Genomic DNA, 20,222 nt, shown 5'->3' with positions numbered 1-20,222 from the left:
GAAAAAACAACCTTAGCTTAACAATAGCTAGGCCTCCAGGATCCCCTAAATCTTCTTTTAACTTATGAAAATCCTTGTGGAAACCTCCTTTGTCTCTACCCCTCCCAACTTAAAAGTATATAATTAATAGCTCCTCAGATTCCCAGAGCAGCTCTTTCTGCCCACTGGTCCTGTCCCCGTGCTTTACTAAAAACCACTTTTTTTGCACCAAAAACATCTCAAGAATTCTTTCTTATCTGTCTGCACCTGAACCCTTACATCCAATCACATCATTAGGAAACAAACATTTACTTCATAATTTTTAAAACATCCCTTTTAGAAACACAATAAACAAGCAAGCTCTATTCTGTGTCTAAAAGCTAGTCCTTATTTTTCAAAACACGATGCACAAGTTCATACTAACCTAAAGAGTAATGACATAGCTCCTGTTATTCTTTTGCCATGTATATAATAATATAATAAATATTATATAAAACATTTATAAAATGCAGTGTTTGATACATCTCTGTTTTCTAATTATAACTTGGGACATGGTTATAACACTGTTAATGGATCCACTCTGTACCTTGTTATCACTTACCCCACACCTCTCCCTGGGGGCAAGGTCTGTAGGTTCAGAATGTTCTCAGCTATCTGGTTCTGCTGCAGGGTAAGGTTAGACTGGAAGTAAGACAATGTCAAAGGTGACCAAACTCTTTCAGAGAAGCTTACCTTGCCCAACCACCCCCCAAAGGCTCCATCTGTTTGTTATGAGAGCAGTGGATCAATACTTAGACATTCTATGCCTCACTGAATCCCTTCCTTGGTACTAGACTATTGCTCAGCTTTAGTCCCTCATTTAAAAAAAAAAAAAAAAAATTGTTTTAGAGATGGGGTGGAGAGGGGCAGAGGGAGACAGAGAGAAAGAGAGGGGAAAGAAAGAGAGAGAGAGAGAGAGAGAGAGAGAGAGAGAGAGAGAGAGAGAGAATCTTAAGCAGGCTACACACTCAGTGCAGAGCCTGACTCTATCCCAGGACCCTGGGATCATGACCTGAGCCCAAATCAAAATTTGGATACTTGACCGACTGAGCCACCCAAGTGCCCCTAATTTCAAAATACTTAAAAAAAAAAAAAACAAAAACACAGCACTTATTCTTCCTCTTTATAAAAGTGATTTGAAGATTTAATTATATTTGCAAGTACTTCATAATTTTTGTAATCTACTTCGAAACAAAAATGTCTATAATTAATAGCTACACTGTATTGAGTACAGGTTAAGTATTAGAAAGTAGCACTGGGTGTTTTACATGTGTTACTTCTTTTAATTCTCAAACAACCCTGTAAGTTTGGTATAATTATGTTCTATTTCTATAGGAATTCCCTGAAGCTTAGGTATTTCAACCAAATAGCAACAAGTGTTACAGTGAGCAATCAAGCTTAAGTTAATTTGAATCCACATTCCATACTTTCCCCACTACAATTCTACGTTTAAATATAGGCTATATTTTCCACAACCAAAGCAATATCACGTTTGATGACTATAAGCAATGTGTTGAAGAAGAAAAAAATTGCGTGGTACCATGCCCCTCTAGAAAAGCTGAGAAAATACCCAGATACTACACACTATGCTTACATTTTTTTAACAGACCACAGACCACCCTTTTGACACCATAATTTTGTATAGTTTTGATGTATAAGATATAGGAAATGCAATGTTTAAGATGAAAGACAAATATGACTTTCCATCCCAGCCTGCGTGAAGCTTAGGTTTTTCACCAGAGGTTTTACTCCAGTTGTACAGGCCACTTTTAGGCAACCAACCTGAACAGCAGAAACCTGTGTAAAGGAGAAGAGCCCACAGTGCTCCCCAACCCCCTGGCTGAATACAAACAGCCCAATGGGCGACCTACCTCAAAATACCCATAAGCCCTAGCTGACCTAGGGATTGCTTACACCCGGACACAGGTACCAAAAAAGAAAAAAAGAAAAAACTGAAAATCGCGCAAGTTCCATACCTCCTCACCTTCCCCCTTGAACTAGAGCCCCCCAGCACTGCCTAGTGGCAGACAGTATTTGCTTTGCTGTCCTGCCCACACCTCCCTTGGGGTGTATTCAGTAAACTATTTCCTTTGTTCTGCCTTGGGTGAATTCTTTCACTGCCTGCACTGCCAGGCTCCACTTCATCAGGTTGCCCCCCCTGCCCCCCGCCCCCCCGCCAGTTACATACATTATCAAGCAGACACACAAATCACAAATAAAATAGAACAGGAAGAACAAGCACTTTTTTTTTTTTTTTTTTGGTTTTGGAGAACAGCTATGCAACACCAGGAAATTCTTTTTTGGAAATGTAGAAAAGTCCTTTTTTATGGCATTATGACCTCCTTAAAATTCTGTTCTTCAAACCCAAGTCTCACAGGGGCCATATCTATTTTCTATTTAGATTAGTTTATGATCTCAAATATTCTATTGCAGTTCCTAGTACAATGGTGCGACCCAATTTCATCCAATTCTATTATGTCTTTAATAAAAATTGGTTTCTCAGTAGTTTCAAGAGGAAAACCACTTTAATTTGTTCCTGCTATAGCTATTGTCTTCATGTACTATTCTGTCCTTGAGGCCTTATATGGATGTCAAAGAAAGCATGTTTGTCTAGCTGCTTCTGAAGGCTTCTGAGGGTGACAGATGATCATGTAGATGCCTAACACATCTTGATGCAGATAATCAGCCTTAGAGTCTAAAGTGTCAGTACCTTTGGTCTCTAAGCTGATTAGGTTGCTGTTGAAACTGGTCAGGCCAATTTTATAGCTGGATACAATTTTCTGACCTATTTTTAAATTTGTAAAGATTGAGATTTTTTTTTATAAATTGCCTTTTCTATCTCTGGGGATCTTTTTCTTTGCAACTGGGGTAAATGGGACAGGAAATAATGGAAACATTATTCCTTTTCCATTGGAGAGCTCTTGTCTTTCTACCAGTCCTCTATCCTTCAAATGCCTGTGGTGGGAATTAAATCAGCACTGGGGAGAAGTTGTAGCTATCTTGTTTTCATGCTAGCCACTTTTTGAGACTGCTTGGCCTAAAGAGGTTCTTGGTCTTAATTTTTCCTCTAACCTAAGCAAAAAAGAGGACTGTCAGTCTTGCATATTTCAATCTGATTCACTAATGTAGAGATCCCTGTAGGAGTATCAAAACTTTAAAATAGTAAAGTGTTCCTTTGTGATGTATCTCCTTTCATCATGGCTACCAGACATTATGAATCTTAGAACTGATAGTGTTAGCCTCTTTATTCAGGTCACTAGGAAACTCAAAGCAAAATGTGTGGCCCATATTAATAAATAGAAAGAATTATGGTACATATTTAAGGTACTAATCCCAGCCTAATATTATTTTCCTTTTCCTTGCGTTTTCTAATTTACTTTAGTTTTCACTTATGATTTTAATGAAGCTAACGCAACTCTAATCAGAGTTATGACTAATAAAGATAAATAATTATGATATGTAAAAACACAAGAACTAAGGGGTAATCTATAGTACTAGCTGGCCAATCACAGAAATGAGAAGGTCAAGACTGTTATAAGACATGCGAGACTGATAGGCTATGAGGAACAGGTTGTAAGATCTTAAAAGGGCATAAATTAAACAGCAGAGAGCAAGCTTCAAAGATTCATAAATAGGTGTTGCTACCATTTGACTCCTGATATGATCTCATTTTGGGCAATGATTTGAAAATTCTTCCAGGATCATTTCAATTTATCTTTTGTACCTTATTTAAATCTCAAGTGAGCTCTTGGATCACAAACGGCAAGCCAAAATGCTTACGAATTGTTTCCTAGTTCTTGACTGTCAGATTAATTTTAACTAATTGTAAAGATTTCTCGAATACTGCTTACAATGTCACTAAATTGATGTGCCCAGTATTCAATTATGTTAAATATGTACTAAGGTAGGAGGCTGATCTGATAAAGACAAGTATACTCTGGAATTCCTTAAAATAGGGTAGCTCGCACATAACAGACACCCCCATTATAGAGGGGGAAAAAAAAGAACATTAAAACCATTGTATATTTAGAGAAAAGTACCAAGGTTAACATAAAGGATACAAACACAATAGCTCTATAATACCCCCATAGTAACACCCATTCTATGCTTACTGGAACATACTGAGGTCTTGCTTACGTGACTCAGTATTAACTACAATCAATTCACTCTTTAGGATTTATCATGAAATTCTCTTATAGTCTATATAATAGAAACTTTTAGAACAGTTTTTTAAAATATAGAAGTTTCTGCTCTAACATAACACATAAATTCTTGAAAAATCCTCTTTCTGCAAATTTGCATACTAAAAATAATAGGTATATGAGAAAAATAGTGTTAGAAGCAGATAAGTCAAAGACAGAAAACTAACAAAAACAATAAAGATTCTAATGAAATACTAGCACAGTTTAAAAAATGCATGGCAAATTCCTAACAAAGGAATCCTGAAGTAAACATAGGACTTTATCTTCTAGAAAGAAAAAAAAAAGTGAAGTAAGTTAATGTGAAAGGGTTGAGGATGCTAAGTTATAAAGAGAAGAGGCCAATGTACAAAGACCAGGCAGAAACACATAATAAGGAGTTCCATGACAGAGGATGTGGCCAAACTGAGCAAAAAGAAGAATGTGGGATGAATGGTCATCATATACAGTATAAATTGCCTGTACCATTCTGCTGTATCAATGTAGTTTGACTTTGCTGTTGTATCACTTAGTGGCAAAAACTATGCCACAAAATGACTCAATCACTTATGAGCTAATTTGTATTGCAGAGGCAAAGTTGTAACAGAACAGAGTATACCAAAACTTCATTTTTTATTTTTATTTTTTTCAAAGACTGTATTTATTAACTTATTTCTAAATGTTTATTTTTGAGACAGTGCATGTGGGGAGGGGCAGGGAGAGAGGGGGACAGAGGATCCAAAGTGGGCTCCATGCTGACAGCAGCGAGCCTGATACAGGGCTTGAATTTACAAACCATGAGGTCATAACCTGAGCTGAAGTTGCAGGCTCAACTTACTGAGACACCCAGGTGCCCTTCAAAGACTACTTTTAAGTAATTTCTATTCCCAATGTGGGACTGAAACTTACAACCCCGAGATCCAATCATATGCTCTACTGACTGAGCCAGCTAGGTGCCCCTCAAAACTTTAAGTCAGCATATTTTTCCTAGATTTATGTTGAAAGAATAAATTCAAAATATCTCAGCAAGCCAACTCACTGCCTAGGAAAAGGAGAAGAACTCTCAGAATGGGAAGAAAATATGGTGAAATTAATGAGTCTGGTACATAGTAAGTGCTCAATAAATGTTATCAGCAGCTACTACCACTACCACTACCACTTCTGTTGCTGCTACTTCACTAGTAAAGATGGAAACTAAAAGAGCACTGAGGCAGACATGTGTGGTGTACCCAGGATCTACACTCTCTACTTTATTGCTAACAGAATTCTAATTTTTGGTCAGGAATCTACCTCTCAGGAAAGGTGACCTTAACCTCATGTTCGGAGCAAATCTGGATTAGTCTAAACTAATTATGGTAATCCCACTGTTTTTGGCCATGACTGGTTCAAAAGTGGGCATGAGGCCTCCAGGCCAATACAACATGAAGTCCATCAGAGGGAGGGCGGGAGGAGCTTTGGGAAAAACTTTCCTTATAAGTACTAAAGAGACACAGGAGCAGTTTATCTCTTCTCTTCCTCTGGATATTGTCAGGGCAGAAGCACTTTAGGTGCTCCGATGCTCCACTTACATTTTGAATTCCCCCTTCTCAAAGAAGACCTTCAGGAATTTCCCTCACTATCTTGTCAGCTCTTTGGGAATTTTAAAGTGATGTTTTAAACAAGTCTTATTCAATAATTTTTTAAAAAGAGTTCTGTCACAATAACTTACTCTATCATTACCAAAAATGGAAATATTCTACCTTTGTTTGCAAAATGATCTAAGACTGATTTGTTTTGAGAATTTTATATATAATTTTTACAATCTTCTTTGTGACAGTTATTTTTCTATTGCATAGCTAGACTGTGTAGCTCAGTGTTGCCTAGTAGAGTTGCCATGAGCAACATATGGCTTTTCAAATATAAATTAATTCAACTTAAAAGTTCTGTTTTTCAGTTACACTAGCCACATTTCAAATGCCCAATAGCTATTTTGGTGAGTAGCTACCAAGCTGCACAATGCATATATAGAATATTTCCATCACTAAAGAAAATTCTCTTGGACAGTGCTGGCTATGTGTTCTGAAAGTTTAAATTTTCACATATTAGATTATGCTTTAAAAATCCCCAGCTTAAAAACTTATGCTCAGATAGCTTTTATAACTTAGATAGCATGAAAATAAATTTCAGTGTGGTAACTGAATTGTCACATATTCTGAACTAGTAGAGTCTTGGATTTATGAAAAAAAATTATTTGTATTTCCATGATACAGACATGTTAACTGTATCATTTGCTGAAAGCTGAAACAGAAGACAAAGCTAATAATAGAAATGTCAAGCCACCAATAGCAGGTTCTACAATTTGAGCATCTCATGTTTATTTATTTTTGAGAAAGAGAGGCAGAGCATGAGTGGGGGAGGGGCAGAGAGAGAGAGGGAGACACAGAATCTGAAGCGGGCTCCAGGCTCTGAGCTGTCAGCACAGAGCCAGATGCGGAGCTTGAACCCACGATCTGCGAGATCATGACCTGAGCCGAAGCCAGATGCTTAACCGACTGAGCCACCCAGGCGCCCCCACAATTTGAGCATTTAAAGGGAAGTTTATGGGTGAAAAGCAACAAGCCTAATATGTCTGGCACAGTTTTTTCCTTTTTCTCTTACTTATCGTACATTATTCATATTACAGTAACTATCTTATTAGAGCCAAAACATGTGCCTGCCCCTACAATCACGTAACAGAAACAGATGTGAATTGAGACATGGGTTTGGCTTTCTCACTCCTGCCTAACACAGTCTGATAGACAGTAGATATGCTTTTTTTCTACCCTGTGTAAAACCTCTGTTCTTCTGAAATTCATGCTATTCATCCAAATCACTATCTGGCTTCATCATTGTTACTAATCCATCGTGGCCATTTTCCTTCATTTATGAAAGGGTCTGGTACCTGCTTCGCAGTCTCACACTACACTCCAAGTTCTAACATCATCGTGAGTGACCTCAACATCCGCATAGAAGACTCCTCAAATTCCCTGGCTTTGAAGATCCTTGAATTCCTTCATCTCTGCCCAAGGTTAGGTAAGCAATCCCTTGGCAGAGTTGTCACCATTGAGAACAGTCTCACTTGTCATATCTGAAATTCAAATGCATTCCAGTCTCTGATCCCCACATCATCTATCTCCCTCCCCCTGTTCTTCCTACTACACTGGTTCTTTGATTTTTATAGATTTTTGAAGTTAGGTCCTTAATTTTCTCCTCTTAGCCATCTTTAGACTCCACTGCGTTTCCCACCAGTGCCCTCAAATTCTTTCTGACTTGTTTATTGCTCTGTTGTAGTCTCACCTTCTCCAATCTATTCTCATCTAGAGGATAAATCAGAGGCTAAGTCCTTGCATGGTGTCTTATTGCCTCAAGATAAAGATCATTTAACCTCTTTAACCTCCAAGCCTTGCACTTACTTTTCCTTCTGCCTAGAATGCTCTCATGGTCACTTTCTTCTTTTCTGGTCTGCTCCTATTTGCCCTTCAGACCTTTACCTTCCTCTGGGAAGAATCCCTTAAATCCTTAATTAGGCTAGTGACAGTTCTATGTGCTTTTAAAGCATTCCATAATTATTCTATCATATCATAGATATGTGATTTTCCTGCAATTAACTGATTTGCTGGGAAATTATAAGACCCTTGAGAGCACAGATTATCATCCTCAGTCTAGAACAGTCTGATATACAGACGGCACTCAACGACTTGTTGAGTGAATGAATAAATAATGCTGGTAACTTGAAATGGTTATTGTAAATGAAGGTACAAGTAATTGCTTCAAGATGCAAATTTAACATAGAAGTAAATATGATCAATAAGCTACTTTTTGGAAGTATGTATGAGGGGTAATAGAGCAGGGTAAGGAAGATTAGGAGTCCCAGGGTTGTAAGGAGCAGGGAAGGCTACAGTTTTAAATGTGGTATTCAGGCTAGGCCTCATTGAGAAGGTGACAGTTGAATAAAAGTGAGGTAAGGGAGTCATCTATGTAGATATTTTGGGAGAAGAGTCCATAAGATAAAGGAAACAAGCAATGCAAAAGTACTAAAGGCGGGAGCATGCCTGGTGTGTACAAGGAAGGTGGCTAGAGCAGAGCTATTGAGGAGGAAGGAGGAAGAGATTAGTTTAGAAAAGTAATGGAAGGCTAGATTGTATAGTCTTTGCAGGCCTTTGTAAGGACTTTGCATTTAAGTAAAATGGGGAGCCCCTGAAAGGTTTTGAGTAAAGGATATAATCTAACTCACTCAGTTTCTTATATATTGAGAACTGTAGGGAACAAAAGGAGTAATGGCAAATCCACGGAAAAAGCTCTTCAGAGAAATCCAGTGCAAAAAAGAGTGGTAGCAGTGGAGGCAGTGAGAACTAGTCAGATCTAGGATATATCATGAAGGGAAAGCCAGTGCGATTTCCTGAGGGATTGGGTATGAGCTGTGAGAGAATGGAATCAAGAATGACTCAAAAAAAAAAAAAAAAAAAAAGAAAGAAAGAAAGAAAAGAAAAGAAAAGAAAAGAAAAGAAAGAAAAAAATGGCAGATGGAATTGACATCTGAGATGGGGGAGGTATAGGTATGTGGAAATGTTTTAGAGAGAGCATTTGGGCATGGTAAATATTAGATGTCTATTAAAAGTTTAATCAATGGTAAGATAGGAGTCTGGAATCCATAAAAGAAGTCTGGGCTAAAAATAGAAATTTGAGGGTCAAATGGCATATGAATGCTGTCAAAAATAATGAAACTGGATGAGATCACCAAGGTAAATATTAGTAGTGTACAAAAAAAGGCCAATGACTAGATTCTGGATACCGTAAGAGGTCAGAGAAGAGTAAGAACCAGCGAAGGAGAATGAGAAAAAACAAGTAGGAAAAGAAAAGGACAACCAAAAAGTTGTAGTGTTATGGAAGCCTAGTGACTATCAAGTAAGATGAACACTGAGAACTATTGGACTTAGCAACATGTAAGTCATCTGTGACTTGAAAAGAGCATTTTAAAAAATGTTTTATTTATTTTTGAGAGAGAGAGAGAGAAAGAGAGAGTGCCAGTGGGGGAGGGGCAGAGAGAGGAGACACAGAATTTGAAGCAGGCTCCAGACTCTGAGCTGTCAGCACAGAGCCTGATGTGGGGCTCGAACTCACAAGCTGTGAGATCATGACCTGAGCCAAAGTTGGACACTTAACTGAATGAGCCACCCAGGCACTCCAGACAAGAGCATTTTTAGTAGAATGATGGAGGCAAAAATCTGACAAGAACAATTTTAGGAAAAAATTAGAAGAGGAATTGGATATGGAAGTACATAGTTCTTTTAAGGAGTTTTGTTTCAAAAGGAAGAAAAACATGGGAAAAGAACCGGCAGATTTTTTGTTTTTGTTCTTTTAAGACAGGAGAAATAACAGCGTGTTTGTATGTTTATGGAAAATTCCAGAAGAGATGATATTGGAAAAATATCCACATATTTTGAAATAACCAAGAATTAAGATAGGAATAGAGTTGGAGAGCATGACAGTGAGGAATAGTGTGCAATAGTCTGATGATGTGAAATTAAAAGGTGTGGCTTTCAGATAAGAGGGAGGGAGAATCATCCGAAAGGAGAAATGAAATATAAAAGCATAGTCAATCCACTTTCACTCATTCAAGAGTTAAGGATGAAAACAACTTTAAAAGGTTAAAGTTTATTGTAAGTATCTTTAGAGGACAGCCAGTTTCCATTAGAACAACAAAGTGAAGAGAAGGAAAATTGAGAGACATCGGAATGTAAGGACTTTTGCTGCTGATGGATCTTGAATTCCTAAGGGCACAGAAGTTTCAAAAGTTGGGCAGAGATAGGTAACAGAAGATGTGATATGCAGAACTTTTTGGAATTGGAGGGCAAGACATGAGGAATGATGTGGGAATCTGGGGTTTCTTACAGTGGCAAACACAAAGTAGGATCAAGGGTATAATAAGATTAATCCTGGTGGACTCAGGAAAGATAGTGGGAACAAAGGTGTGAGTGTTGGGGGAACAAGACATTTTGGGGGGCCTATGACTCTCTCTTAGTACCTATTGGAGAAGATTGTATTTGCCCTTCATGCTGGAGTTTTCCCTAGTTCCCTGTTGATGGAATTGCTGGACCTGAGGTTGGTTCCATTCACTATTAACAACTTAAAAAATTCATGTGACCTTCATACACATGGATTTATGATCAAATAGCTTCCAGTTTTAAAAATTTCCCTGCTCTAGGGGAAATGTAAGCTAATTTTTCATAGCAAAGTTTGGTTTTACTTACATCTGTGTTACAGGAGCGATACCGTTTCCTTTCCCCAAGGCAATATTTTCCACCTCCTGAAGGTCTGAAAACACATTTTGTTTAACATGTGAATATATCTGTCTACAGAAAGAGTACATATATTGCTTGACAAAAACATATTAGCATTTATTTTAAGAAAATACAAAATTTGACATTTTATTAGTTATTAAAATAATAGTCATGCTGGTGATTGTTAACAATGATGATTATGGTTGTTGAACATAAAACTTAAGTCAGTTTGCTATGAATAGCTTTTTAAGACTCTTAATTGTCATGATTTACATTAGGAAGAAAATGCAATTAAATAAATTTATTTTCTAATTATCATAGTAAGCAGGTGCTCAGTTCAACACAGTGAGTTTAAAACTCACTTATAATGAAAAGCCATTTGAATCTTATTCAACAAAAGCCATATATAACCTGATGCTATTTGTTCACCACGTAGGAAGTGGCAAGTTTACTATTTTTTCCAAACTACAAATAAGAGCATACTAAATTAGTCTCTGGAAACAGCTGTAGTTCAAAGTAAATAATGCAGAAATGAATTTCTATCTCATTATATGAAGTTTGAAAAATTACATCTCAAAACAAGATGGCTTTGCATTATATAAATACTGCATATGACACTCACATTAAAGAAAAAGTAAGATGCCCAATATTTGATTTACATAAATTAATTTTTAAAGTATTTAACATCAGGTAAAGCCATATGCTATTATTCAGGAATGCTATTTCGAATGGCAAAGCTAACTTCTTTTATAACTATCTGAGTATATTACTTTTTATCATAGAATTTTATAGTTTTGGTTATTAATTACAGTAGCCCGCAGTTGAACTTAGGTAATTATTCTGTACTTGTTTGAGAAAAGATCAAGTATAATTATAATTTTGGCTAACTGGTAATCAATGGAATAAAGTTACATGTTAATATATTTTGAATACCAGAGAATACTGACTCTAAGAAAGAAAAAAAATGGCCCCGTCTAAATCAGCTTGGGAGAAATAGGTTGATCAGACAAAAACAAGGGCGTGGGATGGTGGTAGCATGACTGATTTATGAGTGGGTGACAGTGAGCTCTGTTTAGCAGGAAGATAATAATGGAAAGAAAGCTGGAGAATGGAAACACAGAAACTAGTGTAAAAGGAAATAATTTCAAGCTGAAAAGAATAAAAAAGAAGAAAAGAGATGTTCAGAGGAGGAACCAAAGAGAGGGATCCTGAATTAAAAAGAGAAAATTAAAAATTAAAGCAACTTTTACCCCAGGAAGGAGAAAAAAGCAGAAGTGATATAACGCCATGCTGCACCAAACATTAGTTGGGAAAGGAGGCCTGCAACCTGAGCTCTAGACAAAAATGGGAGCACCTGATATGCAGCAGCTAAGGAGAAGTTTAGTTTCTGGGTGGACAGGAAAGTCCAACTGGGGGACTCTAGTCCACCTGTAATGGGCACTAGCAGGAGGGAGAGGCAATTCAGCTACCAGAGAATACTGATGGGGCTGGCCTTATGCCAGGGGACTCTGACTGGAGAAAAGGAGTGGTGGGAGAGGAGCAGTCCAACCTGCATGAAACAGTCACGGGGAGAAAAGTGGTGGCAGCTCCGGAAGATGATTAATAGGGGCATGTGAATGGAAACTATTTTAACACATGGGCAGTATTCTTTTCATTGTGATTTGTGATGCGAATCAAGGCATTTCAACCCTTGAAGTGCTCTCATTGGTCCTTTTAATACTAATGTAGCAGTAATAATTTTATGTGACATGTGAAAAGACCTTAGGTTTCCTGGGAATAATGGTAATGTAGCTAAGACCAGACCTGGATTCATCCATAATTCAGTAGTTTTCGGAGGAGGAAATCTATCTGATTATTACTAGATTAAAAGTCTGGCTATACCTGGGATAGATACACAATGCTATTCTTTTTTATTTTTAGTTACACAGTAAGGGGGGTGGGGGGAAAAAGAAAGTCTGTCTAACAAGGCTCTTCCACTTCTCTGTGCCTATTGCTTGTTCAGAAGACAAACACTTGGCTCACTAGTGAAACGTTTTTACAGATAACATGTGAAACCACAGCTTTGAATCAATTCCAACTGTGTCTTTTTGTTGGCTCCGGCTTACTTTAGCTACTTACGCTGGACTGTCACAGTGTCTTAGGGATGAGGAGACGCCTCCCCCGCAGGTTCTGCTGCACTCTCCCCATAGTGACCAGGGACCCCAGCCCCCATCTATGCTCTGGGGCCAAGTGCCAAAAGGAACACAATCTCCCTGATAACACCACTGCAAGATTTCACAGAAAACACAGAATTAGCTTTTAGGCAGATAGAGCTATCAGGTTAGAAATACATAAGGGTCCGGCAATGACCAATTACAGGCATTAGCATTCTCCAACAGATAACAGACTGAGAGTTCTTTAACTGTGTTTAGACAATGGCAAAGGTGCATGTGATTTGCAAATTATCTTTAGCTAGGCAATGATTTATACATCTCTAACATGTACCAGGAGTCTAGAAAACCTGACTTTACTTCCTTTTTCCTTATTTCTCTGCCTCCAGAATCCTAGTGTTTCTCATTAAAGAGACCTCAAAAGTATTTTTTAAGATATTTTAGTATTAAATTTTTTTTCTTTTTATTCCACTATTATTAGACTCATGGAATGATAACGCAATATGGAAAGTTCCCCAGTAAGGAATTTTTATGATGGTAATTGCTTTTACATTAAAAAAAAAAAAAGAAAGAAAGAAAAAAAGAAAGAAAAAAAAGGCTGGTTGAGGCTACAATAGTAAAAGAATGTGTTGTGGCATTTCATCTACATGAGTCCTGCAGACATAATAAAAGTAATGCCAAGATACTAGGGACAGGGTACAAAAAACTCTAACATACACTGCCTAGCCATGTGTATACAGCCCTGCATGAACATGTGTACTGGAATTCTTTCAGCTTTACTCTGCACTAAACCACACATACTGCATGTAAGTAGAAAGCCAGGAATAATTTATCGAGACGTAGACATCACATAATCAGCTCGTAACTCTATGATAAATCTTATTTGCAGAATATGGTAAAAATGAAATCTTTTTTTTTTAAGCCAAGCATGTCTAGGCTTTTATTGGTGCGTTTTTCTTAGGTATCAAATTTTGACAAACCAACCTGGTGCTGTGAATGTCATTTTTTTATATGAATGATAAAAAACATTATTAGAATAACTATCAGTAATATCAGATACACAAAAAATCAACTTTATATTAAAATATGAAGGTATTATAATATGCAATGCTTAGAAAGTAATCAGTTTATTACATTGCTTCCATATATCTGGAATTTTTTCACTTTTCACCATTCCATGGCTGCCACCTTAGATGAAATAGGCAAATGGAATAGATTCTTACCTGGTCTCTGTGGCTGTACTTTTTTTGTACCTATAATCAACCCATTCTCTAGTAAGCACTTCAAGAGAGCTCTTTTCAAAACGTTATCACATCATGTCACTTTTTGCTTAAACAATTGCACTAGTTTCCTGCCTCCCTTAACTCTGGTCAGAAGTGGCCTTTGTGACTCCTGCCTCCTTCTCCAGTCTTATTCTCTCTTGCACAGATTGGTTCAGACCACTGCAATCTTTTATTTTCCTCAATATACTAAGTTTGTTCCCTCTTTTGGGCATTTGCATCTGCTGGTCCTTCTGGGAATATTCTTCTCCTAATTACTTATGTTGCTGTCTTCTCATCATTTGGTCTCAAGGTCAAGCATCCTTTCATCAGAGAGGTCTTTCCTTGACCACTTTTATTCTGAAGATGGGGTACCTCCCCATCCTCTTTCACCCTCCCCTTCTCCAACTCCAGACTGTAATAAAGATTACAGCCTCCTGTTTTAGTTCCCTCTTACCACTTAACACATTTTAAATTACTCTTTATTTTTCAAATTACTTCTGTAGTATTTTTCCCTTCTCATTAGTATGTAAAACCAGGAGATGCACATGTGGCTATTTATTTATTTAAAAAAATATGAGCATTGTATAATACTCATTTTAGGCAATTCATCCAAGCTTTTTTTCTCTTTTTTCATCTATGCTTTGAAGGGGAAAGTTCAGCAACATATCTAAGCCCACAAATGACCAAGTTATTTGAGCAAAATATATCCTGAAAGGCAGGATAGCATGATGGTTGAGGACTGAGACCTGAATAAGAACTGAGATACTAAGTAAGTAATTTCACTTGTCTGCACCTGAGCTTTTTCATAAATAAAAAGGTAAATAATAAGAAAGCCTATATCATGGCAGATTAAATAAAGATAATGTGAAGAACCTGGTACATGGAGTGTAGAAAGTATCTGATACATGGAAAGAGTTCTGTAAACGCTAGTAACCACTGGGCAAGTTGCTAAATTTCTCTGGATCTCCATTTTCTTATCTGTAAAATGCGAACAATAACACCACCTATCTAGTAGGGCACATAAAGTGAGTAGAGTAATGGTTAATTCATATCAAACCTTCAATATGCTAAATTAGTTAATATTACTGTTAAAATGAAGTGCTCACATGTAGGAACGAGGTTTTTGCAACTTGCAGAGATCTAAATGTGGTGTGAATGGCACTCATAACCTTAGAGAAAGCTAAGTTCCTGCCCTGATGATGATACTAAATTCTTGGAAGGCCACACAAATCTTCCACAATGCAGAAAGAAATCAATAGGCACACTTTGGAAGATTTGTTTCTCTCCACAGATGTACATTTATCTCTTCCAAAGTTGATGGCTCTGAACATTTTTTAAAAATTTGTTGAGGGGTGCCTGAGTGGCTCAGTTGGTTGACTGACTGGCTTTGGCTCAGGTCATGATCTCATGGTTCATGGGTTTGAGCCCGCGTCAGGCTCTGTACTGACAGCATGGAGCCTGGAAGCTGCTTCTATTCTGTATCTCCCTCTTTCTCTGCCTCCCCTCTGCTCATGCTCTCTCCCTCTTTTTTTCTCTCCAAAATAAATAAACATTAAAAAAATTAAAATAAATTTGCTTTATAAAAATTTGTTGAATTTTTAATATCCTTTATTTGAAAACATTATTTGAACTAAAGAGACAAAAACCAAAACAGTTGACCCATATCTCCCACCCCTGACCCCTACCTCTGGCAAACACCAAACTATTCTCTGTATCTATGAGCCTGTTTTTAAAGAAATATACATATATATTAAATATATATTGTTATATAGCAATAAATATGCTATTTAAATTTAATTAAAATTTAAATTTCAGTTCCTCAGACCCACTAGCCACATTTCTAGGGCTCCATAGTCACATATGGCTAGTGGCTACTATGTTGGACAGAGCAGATATAGAGCATTTCTATCACCATAAAATATTCCAATATTTTCTAAAATATTTTCTAAAATATTTTCTAAAATAATATCTAAAATAATAATAAAATATTTTCTATCATCATAAAATATTCCATTAGAAATGCTGAATGTCTAAAACAGTGCCTAGCATATAGCAGTCATACAATAAAAATTTATTGAATAAATACATTAGTTAAATTATAGAATTCTTTGTCCTATTCTGGACCACATGTCCAGATTCTTACTACACGTAAGTAAGGGAACTAGAGATACTGGTGGATAAAAAAAATGTCAATTTCATCTTTCTTTCCATGATAATTGCACTCAGTCTATTTTTAGTAGTTGTAACAACATAAAGGAATCATTGAGAGAAGTGCTGGGTAATTAATTTTCATTTGTCCATAAAAAAATTAGGCAAGAGAGAGAAAAATTTGATTGGCTAGAAGGCAGAACATTCTGACCCTAAGTCTAATAAATATTAAAGTAGGACATTAAGAAAAATAGGTAGGTTTGGGCAATGGGAATTGCTACGAAGAAAAAAAAATCATAGGTCCAAAACGGTGAACCAGAGGTAGTGGCTGATAATACAGTACCAACCCTGGGAGAAGGGCAACTAAAAATAATGTACACTTGAGAGACAGAAAATATTTCAGTTGCCAGTGTACAGCATGCTTAATTGATTTTGAAGACCAACCATTTGTATAATGATATACCAGTTGTGTTAGGCCTTCACCTATACAAAAGTCACAATTTGGACCAAATAATCTCTAGTTTTGCATTTTTGTTATTACAAGTAGCTGTGTACAATGATAATAATAATAGTAATAATAACAATAAGTATGTATGTATATATGTATGTAAGTATTTTGAGAGTGAGAAAGAGACAGCAGGGGAGAGGGGCAGAGAGAGAGAGAGAGAGAGAGAATGAATCTTAAGCAGGCTCCACACTCAGTGTGAAGCCCAATGTGGGGCTCAATCCCATGACCCTGGAATCATGACCTAAGCCAAAATAGAAAGTCGGATGGACACTCAACTGACTGAGCCACCCAGGCACCCCATGTAATAATATTTATGCCTGAATTTATTTTTCTATGAGAATAACTAGCAATGTATTATTGATTTTTCTCCCATGGAAAAATTCCAAATCTTAAAATTTACCTATTTTTCAAGTTGGAAGCTTAGCATTATTGATATCAAATAATACTCAAATTTTACTGTGCATTTATTTTATATAATCACAGAGCTACATCTAAAGCTCAGAGGGACTTTGAAATTGATGTGTAAGCACTTCAGTGTTTTCATATGAGGAAACTAGAACCTTAAGGAGGCTGACTTGCCCATGGTCACTTACGGGCAGATAAGAAATTATCTGTTCAAAAACATACAAAAATCAGTGGGAAAAAACCCAACTGTTGGTATAGGATTACATATTTGAAGTATATTATAGTATTAAAGAATATTGGACTATGTTTACTTCATAAAATACAAAAAAAACTACAGATAAACACTCTCAGCTACAAGTGTACAAACCCATGTTATTTTTCAGAACTCTTTGAGCATTCTTATAAATTATAGTTTAAAAAACTTTATTTTTTGTATTTTTCAGAGGAGAGAGAAATTGTGAAGGCTACAAGAATACCGAAAGATATAGGTTCCAAAGTATTTAATAATACTGTTATTCATATTTCCTGGATGTTCACAAAATGTAGGACATGGAAAGAAGTCACATAAAGTCTCTTGTTTTCCTTTTAAAACTTATTCCTATGGTAAAAGACAAACACAATATTCAGTTTGTTGGACGCTCATCAGTTCTCATCATTAATTAATACCTACAGAGCCACAGATTTTCATAAGTGGCTTACTAGATCCTTTACTGCATAAATTCATGTTATTGAATTGTATCTATTCCATGGAGTTATAATAGACAATTGTATCAGAAAGTTAAATAACAAATATTAATGGCTAAAAAATGAAGAACTCAAAATAGCAATATAAGTATCAGTCATTTAGTAGTTGACAAGAGACTAGTGTCTAGCTTAATAACTAGTTAACAACTTAGTTAATTAGTTAACAAGTTAACAACTACAGTCTGTGTGCAGTCTGTGTTACAAATCTGAGTTCTTACTCTAGTAATATCTTTGGTGCAGAGCAAGTCATTTGTTTCTTCAGATTCCCTAACTATAAAATGGGGACTAATTTTTTGAAATTTCAAAATCCAATGTGGTTTGGATTAGGACAACTTTAGAAATTAGTTCTATGCAGATATGCCCTCAAAGAAATTATAAATCTACCAAAGGATTTGGTTGATTTTGATCTCTGGCAAATGGTCTTTTGAGTTATGTTTAGTTCAATATAGGACTTTTCAGTGATGTTTACTTACAGTAAAGGATCTCTTTGGAATTCTTGCTATTTCTCTGCTCCAGCAGTAGTAAATATCTTGATGTAGTATATAATTTTAGAGAAGGCGCTTATGTAACTTAATAATAAATGCTTTATGAAAACTATGGAACTTCATGCAGATCAAGTTATTTGAGCTAATTTTCCAGATTATTACATTAATATGTACTAAAATTTTAATGTGTGTAACTCATAAGTAATATAATTAGATTACACAAAATAAAGCAATTTGATGTATATATAAATCCTATAAGCACATAAAGCTGAGAATTTTGAGTGTTGTATTTTCTACTTTTCTTCTTCTTTGTTTTTTTTTTTTTCATCTGAAGATGCTAAACCTGTAAAGCCTCTATTTCTACAGGCATAGGATTTTACTTCATTTCTTAAACTACAGATGTTAAATATTCAGATGGAGACTAGATCTTTATTCTCAAAGGTTATATCCAATCTAGTGATTTTGAACTATTCTAAATTATCAGTTGTGTTCCTTCAGCCTAAATTTTCTAGATAAATTAGGTAAATTTGGCCTTCTTTTTGCTAATTCAGGCGTGTAAAACCAGATTCGGAAAGGTGATGGAGTGAAACTATCACATTTCAAGAATAAAATATCATATTGCTCATTTTTGTTTTTTACATTCCTTCTAAATAAAATGAATATGTTATTAAAACTATCTAGAAAGACAATCATTCCAGTGAGGCTTTAAAGGTTTTATTAAGAAACACTTAACCATCCTTAAATAACATTTTTTGATAGTAGACCACTAAATTTCATGATCTACATCAGGGAATTATGTTCAAACAAGATATACTACAAATCAAACAATCTAAATGAGAATTTGTCAGAATTCAACGAAGGAAAATTTCAAGATGGGTATATACAGTATTTAAAAATATGTATACATATATATTTTTTAATAAGAACCACTTTAGAATGTGATTATGGTAGATCTTGTACCATAGCCAACACTTTGGTCCAGCCAGCATCTGGAATGACAGACCCCTAAGGAAATCCTAAGATTCTGAAGGAAGTGATATTGGTGACTCAATATGGAACATTCTTCCCAAGTCAGAAAAGTTGAGAATTGGAGCATAGCACTATTAAAAGCCTTATCTTTCCACTGTGCAGGTGTGGGAATGTAAAAGCTTTTTTTCAGCCCAAATTCTAAAGCAGAACTTGTCATCCCATACTATTTAAATTTCTAGAGCAATTGAAAGGACTATTCTTTTTTCACTTCCTATGTTTATAGTTTGGGACCCAGTCAAAACGTATTATATTCTACTCTAAGTGAATTAAGATCTAGTGCTACAAATGTCCTATTACATATCTAGTGCTTTAAAGGGGCATATAATAATCTTATTCTAATCCAGCCCTCTGTTTCTCATGCAAAGATAATAGGAATCATTGTCATGTATTCATAAGCCTAAATGCTGGGATATATCTCTAATTGGTCTTTTAGAATCAATAAATGAATCTTTTGGCTATAAGCCAAGTTTTTGAAACCTTTTTGGTCACCATCAGAGTTTGCAAAGATTGAGTTTTGATTTTCCTAATATCCTGTTCAGTAACAATGCCAACTCTACTATCAAAGTTTTTAGAGTCTAAATCTTTATTATTTTATCATGCATGGCATTCCTCCGATTCCTGTCCAAAGGGCTATTGTTGATGCCATGCCTAAGGAAATTTCTTTTGCCTGAAAGTTATATTGATTGATTTGTAGGAGTGTGACCCATGGACACACAGTACCAGGGCACCGTCTGGGCTCATCAGATTTCCTCCTTTGGTTAATGCTACTGTCCCTGAGTACATCCATTCAGACCATATGGTTCTTATTCAATACTTGAATGGCTTATTCAGGCAAACATCCAATGGCTGTAATAGCAATGTCAGACCCCCCAGGACTCACGCAAAGATCAGTTTTTAATTTTTTGGCCATATTTCTTACTCCATCTGCTAAATGTGCATGGAACAGTTCCCATACTTACATGGAACATTTGTGGAACTGCGCCCCCGGGCAGGGAT

At 36.2% G+C, this 20,222-nt stretch overlaps 1 protein-coding gene across 4 annotated transcripts in view; it reads right to left on the bottom strand.

Moving 5' to 3' along the window:
- The window catches only part of ADAMTS6 (ADAM metallopeptidase with thrombospondin type 1 motif 6), a 297,458-nt gene that overhangs the window by 83,616 nt on the left and 193,620 nt on the right, over positions 1-20,222 (bottom strand). For 3 of the 4 annotated variants that reach the window (XR_013556624.1, XR_013556625.1, XM_060635672.3), the window contains exons 12-13: positions 12,614-12,759; positions 10,466-10,529 (exon numbers count right to left, since the gene is read on the bottom strand). Coding sequence is in view for 2 of the 4 variants with exons in the window: in XM_060635672.3 (XP_060491655.1) it covers positions 10,466-10,529; positions 12,614-12,759 (210 nt within the window). In the remaining 2 variants the exon portion in view is untranslated. The remainder of the gene's footprint in view (positions 1-10,465; positions 10,530-12,613; positions 12,760-20,222) is intronic. The other variant, XM_078449396.2, reaches the window with a different exon arrangement.

The sequence above is a fragment of the Panthera onca genome, chromosome A1 (genome assembly GCF_046562875.1).
Source record: "Panthera onca isolate mPanOnc1 chromosome A1, mPanOnc1 haplotype 2, whole genome shotgun sequence".
Taxonomy (NCBI): Eukaryota; Metazoa; Chordata; class Mammalia; order Carnivora; family Felidae; genus Panthera; species Panthera onca.
The sequence above is the reverse complement of the archived record's forward strand: the minus strand, read 5'-3'. Positions and strand labels throughout refer to the sequence as shown.